The 24928-nt window shown below is 39.0% G+C and overlaps 1 protein-coding gene across 1 annotated transcript in view; it reads left to right on the top strand.

The window, feature by feature from the left end:
• SYBU (syntabulin) overlaps nt 1-19632 on the top strand; it is a 46228-nt gene extending 26596 nt beyond the window's left edge. The window contains exons 4-7 of the mRNA XM_015827272.1: nt 5880-5985; nt 11980-12186; nt 16926-17075; nt 17844-19632. Of these exons, the coding sequence (XP_015682758.1) occupies nt 5880-5985; nt 11980-12186; nt 16926-17075; nt 17844-18942 (1562 nt within the window). The 3' untranslated portion in view covers nt 18943-19632. The remainder of the gene's footprint in view (nt 1-5879; nt 5986-11979; nt 12187-16925; nt 17076-17843) is intronic.
• Nucleotides 19633-24928: the final 5296 nt, after the last annotated feature.

Raw genomic sequence — 24928 nt, 5'->3', positions numbered from 1 at the left:
GGAGGGGAGATCCGGAATCACCCGGATCTCTGGGGGGAGTTCATTCCAAAGGGTGGGGGCTCCCACCGAGAAGGCCCTCCCCCTGGGGGTCGCCAGCCGGCACTGTCTGGCTGACGGCACCCTGAGGAGACCCTCTCTGTGGGAGCGTATCGGCCGGTGGGAGGTAATCTGAGGCAGCAGGCGGTCCCGAAGGTAACCAATTTGACCATGGAATCCATTATACAGAGACGTGGTCAACTCCCTTTCACTGGGTATGTTCAGTGAAGGTTAGAGAGGCTCTTGCCAAGATTTCTTTTACATATAGTCCTCAACTTATCACCATTCATTCAGCAACCCTTAGACATTATGCTGGTGCTGAATGAAAGGATTTATGACCAATGCTCAAAATTAGGGCTATTGCAGTCCTGCCACAGGGACATGATTGGAATCTGGGCCTTTGGCAGCCCACTCGCAGTTAGAATGAGTTGCCAAGCCTTCTAAAATCATTTGACTGCCATTTGCAATCTTTCCTGCTGATTTCCTCAGAAAGTCCACAGAGAAGCTGGCAGAGAGGGTCACAAACCACTTCCTTTGTCTGGCACAGACTGCACAGCACACCAGTTCTTCTCCCCTCTCTGGAGACTTTTCTAACCCAGCAAGGGAGGCAAGCTGGCGTACTATGCCAGTGTTTCTCAACTTTAGCAACTTTAAGATATGTGGACTTCAGCCCCCAGAATTCCCCAGCCACATAAGCCCTGTGCCAAAAAAGGGAAGGGTTGTCCATTGCTTCTTTTGGGATGTTTTTTCCCCCCAACTTTAGTTAACAGCTTTAGGATTTCTTGATGATCTCCCATCCAAGAACCAACTCCATAGTCCTAATTCTGATTTTTGAAGATCGAGCAACTGTAATTAAGCAATCACTGCTATCAGCTATTATAAACCTCCATGGGATGATGATAATCAGTATATTAAAAATATAATAAAATATTATCAAAAAAGCTCAACCTTGTCTCAATAACCCTGTCAATAAAACTGTCTGGTGGATGATCCTTTAACACAGCTGGCTCAGGAATTCTGGGAGTTGAAGTTCACGAGTCATAAAAGAGCCATGGTTGACTACCCCTGCTTTAACAAGATAAATGATAATTTTTGTGCCTTGATTTCTCCATCAACCACATCTGCCAAACAGCTTTAATGCATCCAAATAGATGTTCACTTTTTGCTTTCTTTTCTCTTCATAACCCCTATTTTTTTATAGATGCTTTCACAGCTAAAATATGATATAAACCCAAGTAGTCCTCACTTAACTATGGTAATTGGAACTGGTGTTTCCATAGTTAAGCAAAGCAGTCATAAAATATGGCACCGTGTGATTGCATGGTTAGTGACAGCAGTTATAGGACTACTCAGTTACCTTTCACACATTCGCTACTTCTGATTTCCTGCTAGCTTCCCCAGTGACTTTGCTTGTGGGAAGCTGGCAGGGAAAGTCTCAAATTTCAATCACATGATCATGGGGTGCTGAGAGGATTGGAACTTTGATGTCTGGTCATAACTATCACTCTTTCAGTATGGTTGCAAGTTTAAATAGTCACTGAACAAATAGTCCTTAAACAAGGACCACCTGTACTTGCTCATGATATCTCATTAAATTAATGTTCTTTCTTTCTTCTTTCTTTCTTTCTTTTTTTCCTTTTTGTGGGTTGCTACCCTTACCCCCCTTCTTTTGCCTTTTGTTTATAATCTTATAGCAAGGAAATAATTTGGACAATATTTTGTATGCAAATTCCTTGAAAAACCTCAGGACTTGCAATGCCCTAAAGCTGTGATGTTTCATTGAGAGACTTCCAGATACAGTAGTGCTGCCAAATAATAATTTTTAAATGCTAAAAGAGAAAACATATTTAATACTTGTTTAAGGAACAGTAATCTTAATTGTATTTATCTTCAATCAAATCAAATAACATTACATTTAAAGGCCAAATGCAGCTTTTAGGCCCAAACAGTTGGACATTCAGCTCTAAAATATTTGTCTTTAGGCTTGTGCTATTGGGATTTTTTATGCTTCTCACTAGATTGTCTTCTCTTTCCCAAATAGGCAACTGTCAAACAGAGGGAGGACAAAATTGATAATAGTCTCTATATTGGAATTAGAAGGATTCTTTATCCTTTCAGTAGTTGTTGTTAGTTGCGAAGTTGTGTCCAACCCATTGCGACCTCATGGACAACGTTTCTCCAGGCCTTCCTGTCCTCTACCATCTTCTGGAGTCCAATTAAACTCACGCCTACTGCTTCAGTGACTCCAGCCAGCCACCTCACTCTCTACCTTTTCAGTAGACATGCCCTTAAATCTAGAGAACTCAGGACCTTCAGAGCAGGGGTCCCCAACCCCCGGTCTGTGGACCAGTACCGGGCCATGGCATGCCAGCAACCAGTCTGCACAAACAAGCAAAGCCCCATCCGCGAGATGTAGGCAACACACAAAACCACACACCCACCGGTCCGCAGAAAAACCTCTCTCCATGGAACTGGTCCCTGCTGCCCAAAAGGTTTGGGACCTCTGCTTCATAGGACCAAACATTGAGGAAAAGAGATCTCACAGCTTGATATATATATATTACAGATTTTTTTTTGTTTCTCCATATACTTTATTATTACTTGTATTAATTCCAGGACATTGCTGCAGCCACTAATTACCAGTTGCACAGAGAACAAATAAAATAGATTAATTTGCCCCTAACATGCAGTCTTTTCCTATTGTTCTTTTGGCTTGCTCTATCCCTTGTCTTCTCCTGCACCTTTCTCAAAGGGAGTGCGGGCCCTTTGATGAACCTAGCCTGCAGAGCATAATAATGGGATGCAGTGCTACTCATGAGAATACTCAATTGCTGATAGGCTACCTTTTAGTCGAATTGGTTGCTATGGTACTGGCTAGGTTTGCTTACCAGTTACTCTGATGTGAGGGCTTACTAAGTGATCTGTCTCCATGGAGACACCAGGATAAAACTATGCTCCACAGAATACATAAATTACACATCCCTCTACAAGAGAATCTTACAGCTTTTCTTTTTATGAAGACTTCCCCCCCATCTTCCCCATTCTGGAAACCTTGAGTAAATACACAATCCCAAATGTAAGCAAAAGAGGCCAACGTTGTTTAAGTTATCTCCTGTGTAAGGTCTCATCTTTGTAGTTTAAAGAAGCTACCTCTGAAAATTGCTCAGAAATGACGAGACTAGAGATTTTGATGGTGAAGGATCCCTGGACTTTTTGGGCTCAGGGTGGTTGTTACAAATACAAAAATCAATACCCATGTTCTGTTCTGGTGGCACCATAACACTGTTATGAAATTAAAGTAAGAGGGATATTAAGACTGAGAAGAGGGCATGCAGATGAAAGGATGCAGCTATGCACATAGAAAGGAAATTGATACTGCGTGTCTCTGAAACCTCTAGACAACAGGAAAAGGAGAGATAGATGAAGCTGCAACAGAGGTGCTTGCCATGCTTTATTTATTATTAAGGGGAAAAAAATTCTGCCCAACCCCTCTTACATTTTTTTCTAGTTAAAATTGAAAGCATTGTGATTCATGGGGGAAAACATGGCATTTTAGCATGTCTTTTCCTCTTTTACAATCAAGGAAGACTTTGAGCCAACATAAATATGAAACTGGGCCTATAAACACTTTACAAAATCTGTTGTTTATTGTAAAATATCCAAAAGGTTGACCCAGAGCATGGCTTCAAGCCTGCTTGTTTACTTTTCTTGTTCTTCTTCTGCATTACTGAACATTTTTCCCAAGTGAACACACTATAATATTTTTCCAAGTCATTACAGTATAAATACTACACACATAGAAGTCTCTCTGTCTGAATTTGTACCCTTTGCTGGTTTATTCTTTTCTGGCTCAGCAGTTAACCCCTACCAGTTTGTTAATTCAGTAAATCAAAATTAATATTTTATCACAACAGATACTGTAGGTTTCTTCATTCCAAAGAGCAATGAATAATATTATGGTTAAGTTGAAAAATATTATGATAGAAGAAACTAGGTATGTCTAGTCTAACAAAGAGAAGGACTAGGGGTAACATAATAGTAGTTTTTCAGTACTTGAGAGGATGTCATAGAAAAGAGGGAGACAATCTATTCTCCAAAGCACCTGAGGGGAGGACAAGACACAACAGATGGAAACTAATCAAGGAGAGATCCAATCTAGAACTAAGGAGAAATTTCCTGACAGTGAGAACCATTAACCAGTGAAAGAGCTTGCCTTCAGAAGTTGTGAGTGCTCCATCACTGGAGGTTTTTAAAAAGAGATTGAACAGCCATTTGTCTGGAATGGTATAGGACAGGGGTAGGCAACCTTGGCTCTTTTATGACTCATGGACTTCAACTCCCAGAATTCCTGAGCCAACATGGCTGGCTCAGGAATTCTGGAAGTTGAAGTCCACGAGTCATAAAAGAGCCAAGGTTGCCTACCCCTGGTATAGGGTCTCCTGCCATGGGCAGGGAATTGGAGTAGAAGACCTCCAAGCTGCCTTCTAACCCTATCATTCTATGTTCTCTGAGTCAATTCTCTCTGATCCTTTGTCTACAGGAAGCTCATTAGAGGAAGATCCAACCCTATTATTCTATGTTCTATTACTATAAGGAATATTCTTGTTTGTGGAAATCCACTGAAGAGACTGAGATATTACTCCAGCCGGATTAACATGCCACTGGCTCCATTCCATCTAATTTAATACAGAAGAGCATTTTTAACACTATGTTGTTAAGTCAGGGTTAAGCGGCATAGGTTCACCCTTTTTAATGGACCATGGCAGTGATGCAGTGACATCTTAACAGAGGAAGAGCATGTGCCCTTGTCACTTGTTTGGGTTTTTTTTAAACAAAAGATTATGGTAAATACAATGGAGATTTGATGTGCCTATGCTATCTTTTCTTTTAAAAAAAAATCTGAAAAAATGGCGCCACTTTAAAGTTAATGTTTTGCCTCTGAATTTGGGGAGTACAATCTTAGATGGCTGGAAGTGGAAGGTATGCCACTGGCTGCCCTTTCTGAATCAAGTAGATGTTTAATTATTTATTATAGGAATTTATATGGCTCCAACCCATCTTAATCAGATTGAATGGGCGGCTAACAGCCATGAAACCTGGAACATACTGTACATATACAGTAAAAACAATAGAAAAAAAAACAATAAAAGACATTGGGCAAAAAAAATCTTAATCAACCATAGCAGAAAACACAATATAAATTTCAGTTTGATTGCAGCTTTGGGCTTAGATCCAGAGTTCCTTGGGAAAATGTTGCAGAAATGAAACTGTATGGCAAATAGAGTTGGGAGCAATGCAGGAAAGAAAGAATCATCAAAAATCTGTTGCCAAGCATGATTTTTTCTCCCAGCTGGAAACTCTTCAATATCTAAAAAAAAAGTCCTTTTCGGGGTAGGAATACTTTGGATTCTTTTAAGGGATTGTCTCTTCGGGAACAGCTATGGTAAAAGACTAGGTTCTTTAGCATGTCAATTGATTCCCACTAAACCAAAGGAACCCAAGCAAATAAATTGCTTTCAAGTTGAAGAATTAAAATGTTTTTTTTTAATTACAATAGACTTCTCTTGAAAAAAAAATTCTCAGGGCAGCTCATAACAATGAAAAAGAAACCACATTTTATTTGCTTGTTTAATAATTTAAGCTGTAGTCTTTGCTCTTTATTCCTGGGGAAATGTTAGAATATCTGAAAATGGGATCTGCCCTTCCAGTTTTGCAAATTGCAGGATGGGTAAGTTTCAAGCCAGGCAGGATGATGGTGGTGATTCATAGTGAGGCTTGTATGCTGTACATTAATTTTTGAGTTAGAATTTCCATCAAATTTATTCCTCCCTTTTCCTTTCCAGGAAGCGAAGCTGATTTTAGTTCATCGAGTAGTACAGGAAGCATTTCAGCTCCTGAAGTCCACATGTCTGCTGGTTCCGGAAACAAGAGATCATCATTTCCCCGCAGGTATGTCGCAACACTTTATTCCCTTTTCATCTGGGTTATTTGTAGGGAAGTGTGGACATTACAAGTATTCCTCGACTTATAACCCCAACTGAGCCCAAAATTTCCATTGCTAAGCAAGGCAGTTGCTGTTAAGTAAGCTTTGCCCAATTTTATAACCTTTCTTGCCACGGTTGTTAAGTGAATCACTGCAGTTGTTAAGTTAGTAACATAGTTGTTAAGTGAATCTGGCTTTGCCATTGACTTTGCTTGTCAGAAGGTTGCAAAAGGGAATCACAAATGCACTGCAACTGTCATAAATACATGCCAGTTGACAAGCATCGGGATTTTGATCATGTGACCATTGGGGATGGTGCAACAGTCATTAAGTATGAAAAATTTGAAAAAAACTATTAAAAATACTTTTTACAGTGCTGGTTTAACTTTGAACAGTCATTAAATGAATGGTTATACTGTCAATCCAGGACTATCTTTATTAGAGTATAGCAGAGAAGGAAAATAATTTAAATGGTCGATTCTATCTGTGCATGCATTCCAAAGTTACATCTGTGATAAGTAGCAGAAAGAGGAATCTAACATTTACATAAAAATTATTATCTTGAGACACTATTAGGCACAGGATTCCCTGAAATCCATTTTTGTAGTTCTGAGAAGCCCTTTAAGTACTGCTTCCAAAGATCAGTGGTGCGTTTTCCTGCCCATTTTGAAGCAAAGGACGCCTGAAAGCTGAAGTTTAAATAATAAAATATGTTTAATGTTGTTCTTAAAATTAAGAAAATAGCCCCACTCCTCCTCCAAAGCAGGGTAGGATTAAAAAAAAATGGCACCACCTATGCAACAGGGTCTCAGCTACGTTTCTCTGTGTTCCATCAACTGCAACTTTAGGACCTATCAAAAAATATCAAAAACAGCTTCAGACCATAAAATGATTGCCCAGAACTCTCTTAAAGGTAAAAAGTGAAAAATAATTAGAATTCAGAGAACAAGGAAACAGTTAGCCTTGTTCTCTTCAATGTACTCTCTTAATGCTATTAACCCTCTGCCAGTACAACTTTAATCCCTTCTAATTTTATCAGTCTGAGTAGGTGTCTTGTTGCATGCTGAAAAGTTGTGCAAAGTTGTGATTCCTTTGGAGCCACAGAGCATTGGGAGCTAAGAAAGCGGCAGGTTTTGTTTTTTTTAATTTTATTAAATTAAAAGCCACCATCTTGCCACAATGCAAGTCCGAAACTTCTGGAAGTCCTCAGAAGTTTAACAACAATTCTGGAACCCCAGGTAGTTGCCATCCAAATTCTAGCAAGAACTTACTTTGATTGGCTTTCAGGCTCGTTTCCCACTTGCTAGGGTCTTTTAACTTAATGGTTGAAAATTACATTAAGGCAAATGCTTTCATGGATAAATGGTCCATGTCATCAGCTAAGTGTTATAAAGAGGATTATAGTCCAAGAAAATGTAAGAAATGAAATAATTCTTACTTTGTATTACAAAACAGGGTTTGGGAGATGCAGGCCAATAGAGTGTTTGTCAAGCAGGTTGAATCTGGTAGTATGGTTTTTAATAACTGTGGAGTTGTAGGAGACGGTTGCTAGAATTGGGTATGTCTAGTTTATTGAAAAGAAGGACTAGGGGTGACATGATAGCAGTGTTCCAATATCTCAGGGGCTGCCACAAAGAAGAGGGAGTCAAGCTATTCTCCAAAGCACCTGAGGGTAGGACAAGAAGCAATGGATGGACACTAAGAACTAAGAAGAAATTTCCTGATAGTTAGAACAATCAATTAGTGGAACAACTTGTCTCCAGAAGTTGTGAATGCTCCAACACTGGAAGTTTTTAAGAAGAGACTGGACAGCCATTTGTCTGAAATGGTATAGGGTTTCCTGCCTGAGCAGGGGGTTGGACTAGAAGACCTCCAAGGTCTATTCTATTCTATTCTATTCTATTCTATTCTATTCTATTCTATTCTATTCTAGCTGAGCCCGAGAGAGGGGGTCAAACGCGTCATCAGTCATGAGTTCCCTCACGCCCATAAGAGATCTAAGTCCACCCCATTGTGAATTCTTTATCTATCACTAAATTGCTTTGATCATTAGTAGTTCATATTCTTGAAGGCAGCTTAAGCTTACAATAAATCGATACCCATTTGAACTGCCTGGATCTCCTGATTTTCCTGGTGCTTGACAGGAGTTTTTAAATAACTATATGGAAGATATTTTGCTTTGCTTTTTTTATGATGTTTTTCAACTTACCAGTTTAACTTGCACTCTTGGAATCCAAGGGCTAAACCAAGAAGTTGAAAACATCCTGAAAGAAATCAAAGGGAAGCAATGTCCATGTTGTCAAGAAGACTTTATGAAGCTTTCCAGGTTCGGTTCAGTTTCTTTTCTAGCATCTTGTCTGCTAATATTGCATTCTTTTGTTGGATTTTTCAGTTTTATAGCCAAGAGTTACTTTTTTCAACTGCTGATGGTCTGTTTTACATTTAAACACACATGTTCCTACATTCATACTATTCTCACTATGTTCTGGCCAAGTACAAATTGTGGTCAATATTTCCCCTCTTTCTAACAAAATTATTTATAGAGAGAACTAAATTAGTTTGAATTACATGAAAAACGTGGCAGCTTCCATTCCAATCCTTCTTGGTGTCAGAAAAAAATCTGAATGTTTGAGCAGGAACTGTTTATCATGATGACAAATCCCAACAAATGAATTAGTTGAGCCAAGGAAGCAAAAGGGGTCCTTGGTGGTCTCTGATTTTGCTTGTTTTCTTGCAGACATTTCATTACCCAAACTAGGTAATATTATCAGTGCTAGTAAGGAGTGCAGTTTGCTGTCAGTTTATATTCTAGTGGCTTGCCTGTCAGTGTCAGAATGCATCCATGAACACCAACAAGCAGTCAGAAGACATGATGAAAATTCTTTAATTTTACAGCATATAGACAAATTTAACCATAGTTTCAATTGGGAAAATGAGACCATCCTAGTCTAGGGAATTTCTAGAAGCCTGGCACTCTGACAAATTAGCCATCAATAGACACACAGACATCATCAACATATATAAATTATGCAAAAGAGACAATAAACCAGCCCAAAAGGGAACAAAAAGACCCAAGCATCTCTCCACCAGCAATCAGCACCCAGATCAGCACAGATGAACTCCAAGGTTAACATCAGACCAAAAATCAAGTAAACAATACCCCAGTCATGTAACTGCCAAAGAAACCAACAGCAAACAGCCCAACTAAAGAATCTCTTAAGACCACCCCCACACACACACCAATGCTGATAGACAAGCCACTAGAATATAAACTGACAGCAAACTGTACCCCTTACTCGCACGGATGATGTTACCTAGTTTGGGTAATGAAACAGCTACAACAAAACAAGCAAGTTCAGATTGTCCCAAAGGTGCTTTTTCAGAGGCAACTGGACTTCCTTGTTTTTCTTTGAAGAAGTTTTGCTTCTCATCCAAGAAGCTTCTTCAGCTCTGACTGGATGGTGGGACACCTTTGGGACAACCATGACCTGGATGACTGAGAATCTCTGTAGACATTAAGCAAGCTCAGAGAGCATCAGGGATCCCTCATGTCAATCCTGAGCCACAAATATTCTCCTTTCTTAGTACCAAAGAAGCAACGCAAGGAAAACACAGGGTTCGTCTTTTACTTTTCCACCAAAGTTCTATATCGTATTCTTTCAAATGGAGCCTTTGAATCAATGAGCTAAACTCTGCCTGCCAAAAATATCTTGGCCATGCCATGTATGTGCAACAGAGACACTATTTTCTTCCTAGTTTAAAATTGTAAGTGTGGCTTTTCTTCCCCACATGAGGACCAGAGATTCATTCAGTGCAATTGTATGGCTGTGTCTTCTTCTTCCCTTCCTCCCCTCTTCCTTTCCTTGAAAGAAATGGGATCCAAGCCACTAACCTCTGTCTTGAGAAGCTTCTGTGCCAAACACCCATGATACCATCTGGATGATATAAAGTGTTCCTTGCAATGGGTGGAGGAAACCAATTCAAAGAGATCCTTAATTAAGACTTCCTGCTTCTTGGCTTCTTATCCAGGCGTTCTGCCTATTATTTGTCAGCTGATTTTTATGCTTCAGAAGATACAGTTTTAATTATTAGATGTGGGTGCATACACACATACACACACACACACACACACACATGAAAACACACACACACACACAGAGAGAGAGAGAGAGAGAGAGAGAGAGAGAGAGAGAGAGAGAGATCTTAATAGGCATGTGTAACTTGTTCAGTGTTCACATTAAAGATCTATCATAATATTAAGTTATAAAAATGTATTTGATCTATAATTTTCCAGTGAATATTCTCCAAACAGTGGTCAAAGCAAAGTTAGCATGGTTGATTACTATGTCAATGCCATGTTGTTGTTATGAAATATGCTTAGAAATCAAACATTTTTTTAAAAAAAATGGTACTTTTACTATATAAGAAATCAAGGTCTCATGACTTCAAAATTAAATTTGCAATCACTAGAAGAAGAAGAAAGAGTGAAAGTATGGTTACAGTCTGGCATGGTGCCTGAATAGACCATGGATGTTTACAGTCTTGCCTTTGTCTCTTGTGACCTCTGCACATTGTAATTTAGAGCAATTATTAAATAAAAACAGGCAAGCAACTCTAAACTAATGTTTCTCAATCTCAGTGACTTTTAGAATTTGTGGACATCAACTTCCAGAATTTCCGAGCCAGAAACCTACTTTTTTCAACAAAAGTTTATAAAATAGCAGAAATGTACCTCTTTTTGCCAAGCTTTTGATTATTGGAATAAACCTGGTTTTAATGTTTGAGTTTCCTGTTATGTTTTATATTTTGTACTTTTGTTAAGGTAGACTATAAATTCAATGATTAAATACACAAATAAATCTTCTGTCAGAAGAGAATATTTGTAGTTCAGGATTGAACTGTGGGGTTCTTGTTGCTCTCTGAGCTTGGTGGTTTTCTTGCAGACATTTCATTACCAAACTAGGTAACATCATCAGTTACCTACTAGTTTAGTAACGAAATGTCTGTAAGAAAACTCCAAAGCTCAGAGAGCAGCAAAGACCTCATATAATATCTATTTTGGGTGTTGGTGACCCACTAAACCACTGCAAGGCATCCCAAAACAAGGAAAATTTGTTAACATTTCACAAGATTTCAGCTGGGTTGAGTGAAATTACTGAGTGAAATAGTGGCAGTCTTGCATTGCTGCTCACACAATTTGGAAAGTTCCAGTCAAGAGACTCTGGAACTGTATTGGTTTCAGAGGGCAACACCCTGATTGCCATTTTAAAAATCCCTGGGGATTCTATACAGGTAAACTATTCCTTACTGCATTTTTTTTATTCAACGGGGAGGGCAATTTAATAAGGCATGAAGTCAACTCTCATCATATACTCTCTTCACATATGATAAAGATTTCTACACTTCAGATGGTGGTCTGTTTTCCAAAATATATTTTATGAAACCTTAGTGTGGGGCATGTAAAAACAGCCTGTAAAATGTCCTGGTGTCATCTGCCAGCAAACAGAAATTTGAACTCTGATGTCTTTGTTCCTAGTCCAGGAGCCTTTCTGTTATACCATATTAACTCTAGATCAGTTAATAATTCTGTACTTGCAACCATCAAGTAGGAGCTCTGTGTATCCACATTTACAAATTTTTAAAATAAAAGTTGATTTATTGTAAAAGTCTCATGGACTAGCTCAATAAGCCAGTTAATCTAAGGATGCATGGTTGAGTTAATTGGTATAAAAGAGAAATTCTTCCTTAAGTGAGAAAGAATACAGCAAATGTCTCTGTTAACTACTCTGATTCAAAATAAACATTTTAAATATATATGCTACCTGGTTAATTTGGCCAGTGATAAAATTGACCTACAGAGATCTTGGTAATCAATGTCAAAGGCAATCAATAAAAACTGTCACAACTTCATGTCTTCTTTTAAAAGACGTATTATAACCCATTATTGTTGTCTCTTCTAGCCGGGGGCCTCATGGACGCAATCATGGTTCCTTGCCTTATAAGTCTGGGTCCAGCCCCCCAACCACAACCCGTGAGAAGGACTTCTTGTCGATGCTGTGCAAAAATCAGTTGAGTCCTGTCAATCCCCATCAGAATTATGGTGCCTCTTCAGCCAGCAGCAGCAATTCCGGTTCATACAAGGGAAATGATAATAGCCCCACTTTTAGGCAAGTGAATTTCTCCATAATATTTATCTCCTTGCTATCCTACCCCTTCCCAAATCTTTAAACTCTTTCATCTCTATCTGCCACTAGAGTTTCTCCAGGGCACATTATTTCAAGCTCATGAAATCTCTTGATCTTTGAGTTGCTTGTTTTGAGCATTTGAACAAGCTCTTCTATTTTTTCTCTCCCCTTGGAAGAAGGAATCTTTCAAAAGGTCACATTCCTAACTTAATGTCTGTGTTAACTATTTTTCTTTCCTTTTGAACCCATCTCCTGTGTGATGGGATGTAATCTAACACCATTTTCCATTCCTTGGCCTGCATCTGCTTCAGAAAGAAATTCCATTGTGTGGAGCTGCTCTTAAGTTCTATTATCTTTGCCCTTGTTTGACCTGTTCATTGGGTTACTTGTTTTGAAGTTTTTACCAGAAGAAAATGTGTAGTGATTAGTCCTGAGACTGTTAATCAGTTACAAGAAACACAGTAGGTAGATTGTAGCTACTTTTATACAATATGCAGTGGATTAACTTTTGGCTTGTTGAGCTACTAGACATTTAGGATTTGAATAATGTAATTTTGGTGTGCTTAAGGCAAGACTTTTATTGCGTTTTTTCCCAAAAAAATAAAACAAGAAGAGAAAACTTGGTTTTTCTGTTGAAACCAATTCCTTATTGGAAAGTGTTTAAAATTGAGCTATTACCTCCCAGAAATTAATCGAGATTTCAATCTAGAATTATTTTAACCCAATCTGGCATTGTGTGTGTGTGTGTGTGTGTGTGTGTGTGTGTGAGAAAGAGAGAGAGAGAGAGAGATTCATTTTTTAAAAAGCAGCCAGTTAAGGGGTACTTAAGCAGCCAGTTAAGGGGTACTTATTCTGAGGTAAATGCATATAGCAGTGTTTCTCAGTTTTAGCAATTTTAAGGTTCTGGACTTCAACTTGTGGGAAGTCAAAGCCCCAGAGAAGGAAATATTAAAAAAGGAAAAAATATTTTTCACCAAAAGGATTTTTAAAAGCATTTTTTGAAAAGCAGAAACCAAACCTTGCCTCATCTCTTTGCCCAAACCAGTAGCTAGGCCTATAGAAATGCAGATGTGGAACCATCAGGAAGTTTGGAGCCAGGGATCTCAAGACAAAGGAAGCTCTTAAGAGTCATTAGCCCCATCACCAGGGAAACAGGAGATGACTTTTGGGACATAATGGGACTAACCATTACCATCAAGTATACCAGAGAGGCACACCTGGGCTCAGGTCAGAATACGTGACACAGGAAATANAAACCAGTAGCTAGGCCTATACAAATGCAGATGTGGAACCATCAGGAAGTTTGGAGCCAGGGATCTCAAGACAAAGGAAGCTCTTAAGAGTCATTAGCCCCATCACCAGGGAAACAGGAGATGACTTTTGGGACATAATGGGACTAACCATTACCATCAAGTATACCAGAGAGGCACACCTGGGCTCAGGTCAGAATACCTGACACAGGAAATAGCCTCAAAGTTCATGCCACAGGAACAGGAATACTTCCAAACAGGAAGCTAGGGAGGGTATAAAAAAGCTACTGGCCATGTGCTCAGCCTCTTTCTCTTCTGCTCTTTCCTGAAGAGCCATCTCTCTGCTTCTGCAATAAACTATAACCATCTTCCCAAAGCAGTCGCCATGTTGCTTATTTAATAATAATAATAATATTCCCGGCTTGGATGAACCAGGATGAAGACTTACTTCTGACAATACCATTTCAGACAAATGGTTGTCCAATCTCTTCTTAAAAACCTCCAGTGTTGGAGCACCCACAACTTCTGAAGACAAGTCGCACCACTGGTTAATTGTTCTCACTGTCAGGAAATTTCTCCTTAGTTCTAGGTTGGTTCTTGATTAGTTTCCATCCGTTGCTTCTTGTCCTGCCCTCTGGTACTTTGGAGAATAAATCAACCCTCTCTTCTCTTTGTCAGCTCTTCAAGTACTGGAAGACTGCTATCATATCACCCCTTTGTTAGGCTAAAAACACCCAGTTCCCTCAATTGTTCAACATATGCTTTAGCCTCCAGACCCTTTATCATCTTCCTTCCTTTCCTTTGCACTCTTTCTACAACAATTTTTCTATCATGGCGACCAAAACTGGATGCATTATTCCAAGTGTGGCCTCACTGGTGCAGTGTAAAGTGGTACTAACACTTCAAGTGATTGTGATACTATCTGTCCGTTGATGCAACCTGTGTTGGCTTGATGCTGAAATTTATTATCAAATAATAGAGTTAATTCTCCCCATTATCCATTATAATTGGACTTGAGCAAAGAGCACAAAGTCCAAAAGCTGTTTTGAGATAGAAGCAAAATTAATTATGTTCTTTTTTTCCACTTTAATCAAAGCAGTCAATTTATCCATCTTGGCTACCTCCATCAATAATTAAACCTTGATTTGGAGTTTTGCTGATTAGATAGGTTTGTTGTTATAGAAACGGCTGGTACATATTATTATATCAAAGTAAAAAGTTGAGGTTTTATGTTACTACTGCACCAAAAGGAGTCAGAAGTCAATGCCTTTTTTTTCTTTTCTTCTTCCCCTACACTTTTTTTCTCTCCCCCTTTCCTCTCCCTTATTTCTCCTCCCTTATTTTCATTTTTATTGTATTTCTGTATTTCATATGTTGATGAACTAATAAAAGGACCTGAGCGAAGAGACAAATGGGAAAGATTCAACAGTAAGAAAAATTTCAGTTGTGTTTACCATACCTGCAACAAGACGGTCCCTCCAGGGATTGTGAGTTGTAAACAATACTTCGGGGCGTTTTCCCAAGAGAGCAACTGAATATCTTCAATTGAACTGTAGGAAATGGAGTTTTCCATGTACCCAGTTGGCTGCAAGAAAGAAAAAAGGAGAAAAAAAAATATGATTCAACTTCACACTTTTTTTAATGAACCTAACAAGAATTTGTAATAATGTTTATTGAGTCAAAATTTAAAAATATACAACCTGACGTCTATGGAGATTCTCAGTCATCCAGGTCATAGTTATGCCAAAGGTGCTTTTTCACAAGGTAACAGGACTTTCTTGATGGGGTTTTTTTTATTTTTATTTTTGAAGACATTTCACTTCTCATCCAAGAAGCTTCTTCAGCTCTGAGTGGATGGTGGGGAATGGAAGAGCTGAAGAAGCTTCTTGGATGAGAAGCAAAATGTCTTCAAAGAAACACAAGAAAGTCCTGTTGCCTCTTGAAAAAAGCACCTTTGGGATACAACCCAAAGGTAAAATCAAAGGGGTAAGATAAAATACTAAGATAACAAGGAGTTTCCATAATAATATGCTGCAACTTACGCTAATACGATGGGTATGCTAATAAACTGTGCACGTGTAAATCTAAACGATTAGAATCTATACAGTAAAAACGTATAATCTAAAACAAGATAGCTAGCATATCACTAGTAGGAAGAGATAACTGAAATGTAAAGTGATTATTTCTGTAAACAAGGATTAAGAGTCAGGCGGTTGCCAAGGATTAACTATAGAGCAATATCAAAAAATCTAATTATAATTGAAAATGCACTGAAAATATATTTACTGTATAACAAAGGAACACGTGGAGTGGGGTGATATGTTCATTTTTGTATAAAGCGGGTTCTTATATCAACAATGTATGCGATGCACAATAAATATATCAACGTTTGCACCAAGGCATCTAAAAAGTTTGCTCTAGGAAGGAAAGATTTACACAGTTTTAAATACTATGAGAATGGAGCAGTTATGAAAATATAAACAGACACATGGTGTGCATCTGGGTGTGCAAGAGAGACATACAGTCAGAGAGAAGTACTTGTGCGAGCAGTGAACAAGCACATGTACACGCTCCATTTGAATGAGCAGCCAGCGTGCATGCACGCCGTTTGTGCAATGGAGTTGTGCACATGCACGCCCACCGCTCAAGGGGAACAATCCCTTCTTCGCNTCTCTCTCTCTCTCTCTCTCTCTCTCTCTCTCTCTCTCTCTCTCTCTCTCTCTCTCTCTCTCTCTCTCTCTGCAACCACGTGGTTTGTTTAAAATGTGTGTCTTCCCTAATTTGAGCTTTCCCTAATTTGAGCTATCTGAAACTTAAGGTGGGAATGACTAGAATGTGTAAAACTAAGACTTCTGTTTCTTTCTCTGTTTTCCCTGTCTTTGTGTATACATGTTTGTCAAAGTCTTTGTGTGTGAGGTAAATGTGACTATTAACTGTTTAAAATCCAAAGAGAAAATAATTTTAAATTTTTGCTAGAAAGTTTGCTTAAAATAAGCCACAAGAAGGAAATACCTCACTCTGTTTGTCTGGCCAACAAACAGAGTGAAGAAAAATGTGTTTGTTTGTTTGTTTGTTTGTTGTCCTCTTTCTCTCTGTGTACTCTTAAGAACAGCCCAAAGTTAGCAGGAGGGAATGTTTTAAGTTCATCTGCTAAAAAGATTTCACTCTTGCATTTAATAATAATAATAATAATAATAATAATAATAATAATAATAATAATAATAATAATAATAATAATAATAATAATAATAATAATAATAATATTATTATTCCCGGCTTGGATGAACCAGGATGAAGACTTACTTCTGACAAACTCCTAGAATTCCTGACTACAGAATTCTGGAGGCTGAAGTCCACACATCTTAAAATTGCTAAAAATTGAGAATCAACGGCATATAGGAATGCAATTAAAATCACCTATGCAGAATGCAACACAATTCTGCAAGCATAACAAACTTTTTCCTACTGCAGGCGGCCAGCACGATACAACTCTTGTGGTGAGAACCATGGGATTAAGCCACCCAGTCCAGAACAGTATCTGACCCCTCTCCAACAAAAGGAAGTTACAGTGAGGCACCTGAAAACAAAACTGAAGGAATCAGAGAGCAGACTTCAGGAAAGGTAAAAGTTCTGGCTAGAAATAAATGCTAGAAGGAGAAGCTCGTCTGGAGGTTTGTGATTAGGCTATTTTCCATCATCTATTCTAGACGGATGTCAATTATAAACCTAAATTACAGAGCTTCTAAACAATGGTTTGGAAGCTTAAGTAACTAGATGGAGAAACAGACAATTTTGGAAAGGAAAATCAACATGGAACAGATAAATAGCTATATGTATTTTACTCAAAAGTCTCTGGATTTGTAGCACTTCTAGATAAGAGTTGGGAAAGACTAAAGACTTCTGGTTGATCTAGTGCTGTAAACCAGGAGTAAGCAATGTTGTACCCTCTAACGTCAAATTCCTAAAATAAAGTATTGTGGGAATTGTTGTCTAGAATATCTGAAAGACATCAGGTTGCCTATTCACCTGTTCATACAGATTTAGACAGACTTATATTAGAGATAGATTTACAGATCTGAAACTTGTATGCATTGTATCACCTACAGTTATTGTTTCCCAAGTCACAAGTCACCCCTTCTAATTCCCTGTTGCAGTATAATGGGATTATTAAAACAGCAGCATAACACACACACACACACACACACACAAACAGTTCCTGTTGACTGTAAAAAAACACTTGCCATGTGATCTATATTATTTTGTGCCCAAACAAAACAAAAAATATCAAAAAAATACCTCTCCACTGTCCTACAGCTTCCTCATTAATCTCCATGTCTTTACCCTCAGAGTTGGAATTTTAAAAGAGTATAATTTTTTTCCCCTCCTCAGAGAAAGCGAAATCAAGGAACTTAAATCTCAACTGGCACGCATGCGGGATGACTGGATTGAAGAAGAATGTCATCGTGTGGAGGCCCAGCTTGCCTTGAAAGAAGCACGAAAGGAGATTAAACAACTCAAGCAGGTCATTGAAACAATGAAAAATAGCCTGGCTGAGAAAGACAAAGGGATTCAGAAGTATTTTGTGGACATCAACATCCAGAACAAGAAATTGGAGTCTTTGCTTCAGAGCATGGAATTGGCCCAGAATGGCTCTTCTCGTGAGGATCAGAGCTTAGAATATGAATGTGAGTCACCTGACAAGTCTTTCACCACGAGTACAACTTATTCCAAGATGGCAGACAGCATGCTCACAGAGAACCATTCGGTGGAGGCAGACAGTGGTGTACTGCTCAGTGATGATGTTGCAAATGGGAATGACATTTTTGAAGAAACCATGTATGCTACCACTCCTGAATTTGGTCACTCGGTTCTTTTCACATCTTCTACTTTCAACCATCTGGATCTTGTGCAAAGCCTAGGCAACTCCCAAGTAGAGGATGACAATCCCAGTGAAGCAATGGAACAAGCTGTTCAGGCTGATGTGTTGCTATACAGATCAGGCATAGAGCAGCTGATTGAGAACATATTCAAAACCCAAGACGGTTGTCCAATCAGCCCATCTCCAGTTTTGGTGGAATCCAGTGTGTCTCGTCCTGAAAGTATCTCAAACTTGCTTGTGGATTTGACACCAACGGATCCAAATTCTGCTATCCTCTTATCTCCATTGGAACCCATGCCCAGTGCCATTGATTCTCGATATTACAAAAATCGAGTCATGAAGGAACTGGATTTCATAGACTATGACACCAAGACCCTTGGGAATGTGACAAAGTTGTCTGAGGGAAACATTGTAAAAAGATATTGGAGCAGCAACTTCCTCATAGATCTGTTGGCCATTGGTGCCCCCATTGTGCCAACAATCATGTGGATGTTTAGTACTAGGAAAGGAGGAACAATTCCAATCTTCACTTTTGGAGCATTGTTTCGTGGCTGCTGCCTGCTGGCTTTAAATTCTCTTCGTCATGAACCGGTCACTCTTCAACCTTAGATAATCACTGTCTTGAATAGTGTGCCAAGAGATTGAATTCTGGTGGATATATAGTGAAGCCATTTTTAAAAAAAGTGGTGTGCATCATGGTGAAACTGCCTGTTTTGCTCCTAAATGTTTGATTTGCACTATATTTAATTGAGAACATGTTCATTGTTTGAAATTGAAGGCAAACTATTGATGGCATGGAGACTTGTTTCCATTATGTGTATACACAAGTGCATTTATAGCGCATGATCAGCACTTTCCATCCTGTGGTCGGATGTATGGATTGTGATACCAAATGTTTTCTGATGTGAGAGTCAGGTTCATTCTTTCAAAGGCAGCATATATAACCCCACTCAGCATGTGTTGTCTATGCTTCTTAATGGCACAATTGTGATGCAGTCACGCTCGCATTCCATTCATCATGTGTACCCAGGGATCATAACCAAATCTGCCCCCCACCCCAGTGTATTCATGTAGATGGGTGGGAATCTTGAATTGTGTTATTTTGTTTATAAATATGGCTGTGAATATATTTTACTGAGATTTGTCTGAAGTCTTAAATGAAGTCTTACTGGAAGTGTAATGTTAATCTATGAAGGAATATTTTAAATGTGTGATGTATTAACTTATTTTTCCCCTTGTTTAATACAGTAATCTTTCAAGAAAGCAAAACCCTTTGAATCACATGTTGTAAATAAAGCATGCTGAAACTGAAGTGGTGTGTTTATGGTAGTTACCTATGGCACAAAACAAGAGATTTTATGCTATTGTCCATATGGAAGCTCTAGGCTATTTGAAGTAATGGTTAATCCTCAGTTTCATGTGGACTGTGTATGTACGTGTGTGTGTATGTGTTGGAAGGTGTCATAAATTCTCTGGTAATTGTTAAAAATAAAATCAATAACAGAATGTGCAACTGCTACAAACTCTAGATCAGTGTTTCTCAACCTTGACAATTTTAAGGCATGTGGACTTCAACTCCCAGAATTCCACAGCCAGCGTTGCTGGCTGTGGAATTCTGGGAGTTGAAGTCCACATGCCTTAAAATTGTCAAGGTTGAGAAACACTGCTCTAGATCTCTTTGAGGATTAGCCACTATTGGTAGTCCTTAATTTAGACCATTTGTTAAGCTTGTCTGAAATTATGACCATGATAAAAAGAGTGACTTAAGACCAGTCCTCACATCTCTGATCATTGCAGCTTCTCCATGGTCTCGTGATCAAAATTCAGGCACTTGGCAACCAGCATATATTTACGACAGTTGCAGCATCTCAGGATCACACAGTCGTCATTTGCAATCCTCTCAGCTGGCTTCTGACAAGCAAAGCCAATAGGGAAAGCTGGATTCGCTTAACAACCATGTGATTCAATTAATGACCATGGTGATTGGCATAATGACCATGGCATAAAAGGTTTTAAGATCAGGTGTGACTCATTTAATGACCACCTTACTTAGTGATGGAAGTTTAGTCTCCATCATTATCATAAGTCGAGGACTACATGTACATGGAACCTGTATTTTTGTAGCAATTACGTAGGATTTCCTCTTGATAGAAGGTTTCTGTCCTTCTCTGTCCACTTCCCCATACCTGTCATAATTTAGTTCTGATCTTTCCTTCCCAATATAATCATCCCATCTTCTTTTCCCATCTCCATCAATATCTCTGCGGAGAGAGATTTGTGTGCAGGAGCTTACAGATTTCTGTGGAAGATTTATGGTTGGAGAATGAAAGTGAGTGGTATTTAGTGTTTCTCAAACATTCTTCAGTCAAGAATCATGAAAAAAACATTTGGAGAATGCAAGGCCACCCAGTCATCCAAATGCTCCTTGCTCATATTTTCATTTTTAAAAGCAAGGAAGTTCATATTTTGGCAAATCAAATAATGGTTACAATTGCATTTTCCTTTCCATTTTCAATGGCCTTTTCAAACTACATTTTCTACCAAGATACGTATTCCAAAATTTGATAGTCAATTATCACTTATTTTATGTGCACCATGCTGTGAGAACAACTGTTAAGGGTGAGAAGCTGTATGACATCCTAATGTTAGATCCTCATTGCTGTATTTCCTATTCAACCATTTTGGGGGGTTGGTTTTGCAAGATCACAAATGGATACTCCATGCCTACTGTGTTCCCCCCAAAATAAGACCAGGTCTTATATTAATTTTTGCTCCAAAAGATGCATTAGGGTTTTTTTTCCAGTTAGGTCTTATTTTGGGGGAAGTACGGTACTAAATACGTCCATCTGGCTGACAATCTTAACTGGGGCTTATTTTGGGGGTTGGGCTTATATTACGAGTGTCCTGAAAAATCATGCTAGGCCTAATTTTCCAATTGGATCTTATTTTCGGGGAAGCACAGTATTTACCCTTCATTTGTACACTTCAATAAACCAGTTTTGAGCCATTTAGTCATTTTTTGCATCTGTCTGGCACTGTACACCCAAGGGTGGACACTGAAGCAGTCAAGTTGGAGAAGGCTAGTTTAGGAATCAATGACCTAAATACTTGAGGAGACCAAGCCAATTGCTTTCAAAATATAAGAGGGCAGAAGTGCATGTATGTGGAACTGAAACCATCTCTTTTCACCACATTGCCACTAAGTGGAATATGTGTAAAGATGGTGGCCGCAATTGGTTTTCAATCAGAAGCCCACTGTTTTACATGCATACCCTTTACAGCCAATGCATGTAAAAGGGCAGGGCTTTTTATCATGCAGTTGGGATTCTGATTTTTGGCCCCATTTCTTGTCTTCAAAGAATATACCAAGAAAAGATTTGGTGAGCCTTCAAATTCCATATCCTTGATAGAAAACCTTGGGGACACAAAGTCTGCATTCTCTTGAGCAGTGGTAATCCATAGCATACCCACTAACATTAGAGATTTTCTTTGCCCCAAATATCCCCAATAGGCTCAAAATTAGTGCCTAAGAAATTCAAAGCATATTATTAAGAAATAATCTCTCAGACCATATTGAGATTGCTTATGAGCAATTCCTAGGTCCTAGGAACGTGATGGCGAACCTATGGCACGCGTGCCACAGGTGGCACGCAGAGCCCTCTCTGTGGGCACACGCACCGTTGCCCCAGCCCTAGGCCTTCAGCTGGGTTTTATAAAACCTTTTCGCTTTAGGCCTCCGCCGCCGTGTGCAAAAAAAAAGGTTCAATCAATTTCAACTTCTTGCAGGAAAAAGATTTCGCAAAGTTGGAATTCATTGATTGAACTTTTTAGTCCCACCCAGTCTGCCGTTACCACCGAAGCCATGCCAACCCAATGGGCCACGCCCACCCCGATGATACATAAGTGGGTTTTGGGTTGCAGTTTGGGCACTCGTTCTCTAAAAGGTTCGCCATCACTGTCCTAGGATATTCTTTGCATAAGTGATTTGGCACAGAAAAAAAATCACTTGAAGCAATCTGTTCAAAATAAAGGAGAATATATGTAGCTCAGAGTTGAAATGAGGGTCCTTGGTGCTCTCTGAGCTTGGTGGTTTTCTTACAGACGTTTCACTACCCAAACTAGGTAACATCATCACTGCTATTGCTGATATTACCTAGTTTGAGCAATGAAACATCTGCAAGAAAACAACCAAGCTCAGAGAGCACCAAGGCTCCTGAAATATGTGTCTTAGGAGTTTGGGTTTTTATATCTTTTTTTCATAGTCAAGACCAGGGGTCCTCAACCTTGGCAACTTTAAGACTTGTGGACTTCAACTCCCAGAATCCCTCAACCAGCTTTGCTGGCTGAGGGATTCTGGGAGTTGAAGTCCACAAGTCTTAAAGTTGCCAAGGTTGAGGACCCCTGGTCTAGACTCAAACCTGGATGTTCTGGACAGTAGGGGTTGTGGTGGAGAAAAGGCAAAACAAAGTAATTTCATCTGGGACAGGGTTGTGGACCTTGACAATGGCCAGGGCGGCTGAGAAAAGGGTGAGGACAGAGGAAAGGAAGGTGCCAGGGTAGCTCAAGGGCAAGCAGGCAGGCATTCGGGCTGGACAGAAGAGAAGGAAAAGGGATGACAGATGCCAACCTAACCTTAATTGCCGCATAAAATCAGCCCAATTTCACTCTGGGTTCTCTTTCAGCTGAAACTGCCGCAAAAGCATGAGTTTGGTAGAAGTTCCAGAAAGAAACGGTTTGCTTCAAGCTCAAAACACCTTTTCTATTTCATTCTCTTCCCCTTCTCCCTCAAACAGTAACCTTTTTTTTTCTTTTCCTTTCCTTCTCCAGAAGGAGCAGGTGGCTAGAACGACATTGCTGGAAACTTGATAAATGGCACTACCAGTTGCTAATGAGTGATATTATTACAAGTCATTGGAATATATATTTCACTCTCTTCTGTACATAATCTTCATTTCCATTTGGATAATCAGCAGGTCTCTTTTATTGATATAAATTCTTCGAATCTGCTTTTCAAGCAGTGGTCTGAATCTATTGCCACAATTCTGTGTTCTTACTGACAGCATTAACAATTTTTTCCCTTGGAAGTTGTTTTTTATTGGATTCCATTGAAACAAAGAAAAAGAAACTTAAATCCCATTACTTTCAATAAAATTTAGTGATATTTAGGTTTATTCTCAGAATATTCATTTTTTGAGTTCTATTCAAATAACTCCAGCAATTAACTAACATAATCTTATATTCCCATATTTAGATTCTCCTAGAGTCTATGAAAGATTCAGATCAGTATGTGTAAACTCTCATATAACTGAATACTACAAAAAATACATAGTAAGTGACAGTGTTTGCTTATCCAACTCCTTTTGAGAAGTCCACATTAAGAATTAAAAAACAAACAAACACATTAAATACGTACTACTAATCCTTTGGCATTTCATCATCAACTGGATAACTTTTTAATACAGGAAATTTAGTTCTGTTATGAGAATTTTAGACAACTCTTACTCTTGCTTTTATGACTGGTGGATCAGAGAGGATAAGAGACTCACCCATGGGACAATCCTAAATAAGAAGCTGTGAGAACACAGGATTCCTACAAGACTTTCAAGCTCTGAGTTTGACAAGCACTCAAGAACTGGGTCAGCTTGCTATATTAAGATACTGGAGTAATTCATTCCGGGCAAGAATAAACAAATGCTTATTTTTCTCTTTAGGGAATCTTACTTCATAATGATTTATGATAACCTTACATTTATTTTCAGAATTATGGATGCTTGGCCTAGAAGCAATAACCCTTAAGTTACCAAGAAGTAAAAGTTTATTTATAATCTTGCGCTATCCCCTTTTTGCCTCCAATATTTTTATTTATTTAAAAGGTTTATATGGTCACCAGTGGTGGGATTCAAATATGCGAACAACCGGTTCTCTGTGTGGATGCTGCTTCCGGAAGTCCATTCTTGGCCTGGGGAACAAAAAATTAGCTACCGGTTCTGCCAAAGTGATGCGAACCGGCTGAATCCCACCACTGATGGTCACCTATCTTAAACAACTCCGGGCAGCTCACAGCATAACCATAAAAAACCCACATAAAACAGTAAAAAGATCAGACAAAAACAAAAGCTTTAACTATCCCCTACTGCTCCTCAGTAAGCTACAATGACCCTTGTTTCATTCCTTTCTGTCCTATCCTGAGTAAAAAAACCAGGTCTTGATGGCCTTCCAAAAAGCTAAAATGGGGAGGGGGTTGAATTGTTGGGGGTGGGAGGGCATTCCATAGGTTAGAGACAGCCATGTAAAGGCTGAGGCCCTATTAAGTGGAAGGATTTCAGGGAAAGGATCTAGATTAGTGTGCCTACAGTACCTTATCTAGTGGACAGCCAGATATTCTTAGATAGAGGTGGTTCTGCAAATAACCAGGTCCACTGCCATGTAGGGCTTTTAAGATAACCAGCATGTTGAATTGGACTCAGAAGGAAACTGGGAGAAAGTGCAGTTCGTAGAGGTATAGGCAAACCTATTAACACCTAATACTGTGCACACCAATGTATTCTGGACCAGGTGTAACTTCCAAGTGGCCTTCAAGGGCAGCCCTATGTAA

Source organism: Protobothrops mucrosquamatus, unplaced genomic scaffold, assembly GCF_001527695.2.
Source record: "Protobothrops mucrosquamatus isolate PMUCROS unplaced genomic scaffold, P.Mucros_1.0 scaffold3585, whole genome shotgun sequence".
Lineage (NCBI taxonomy): Eukaryota > Metazoa > Chordata > Lepidosauria > Squamata > Viperidae > Protobothrops > Protobothrops mucrosquamatus.
The sequence above is the reverse complement of the archived record's forward strand: the minus strand, read 5'-3'. Positions and strand labels throughout refer to the sequence as shown.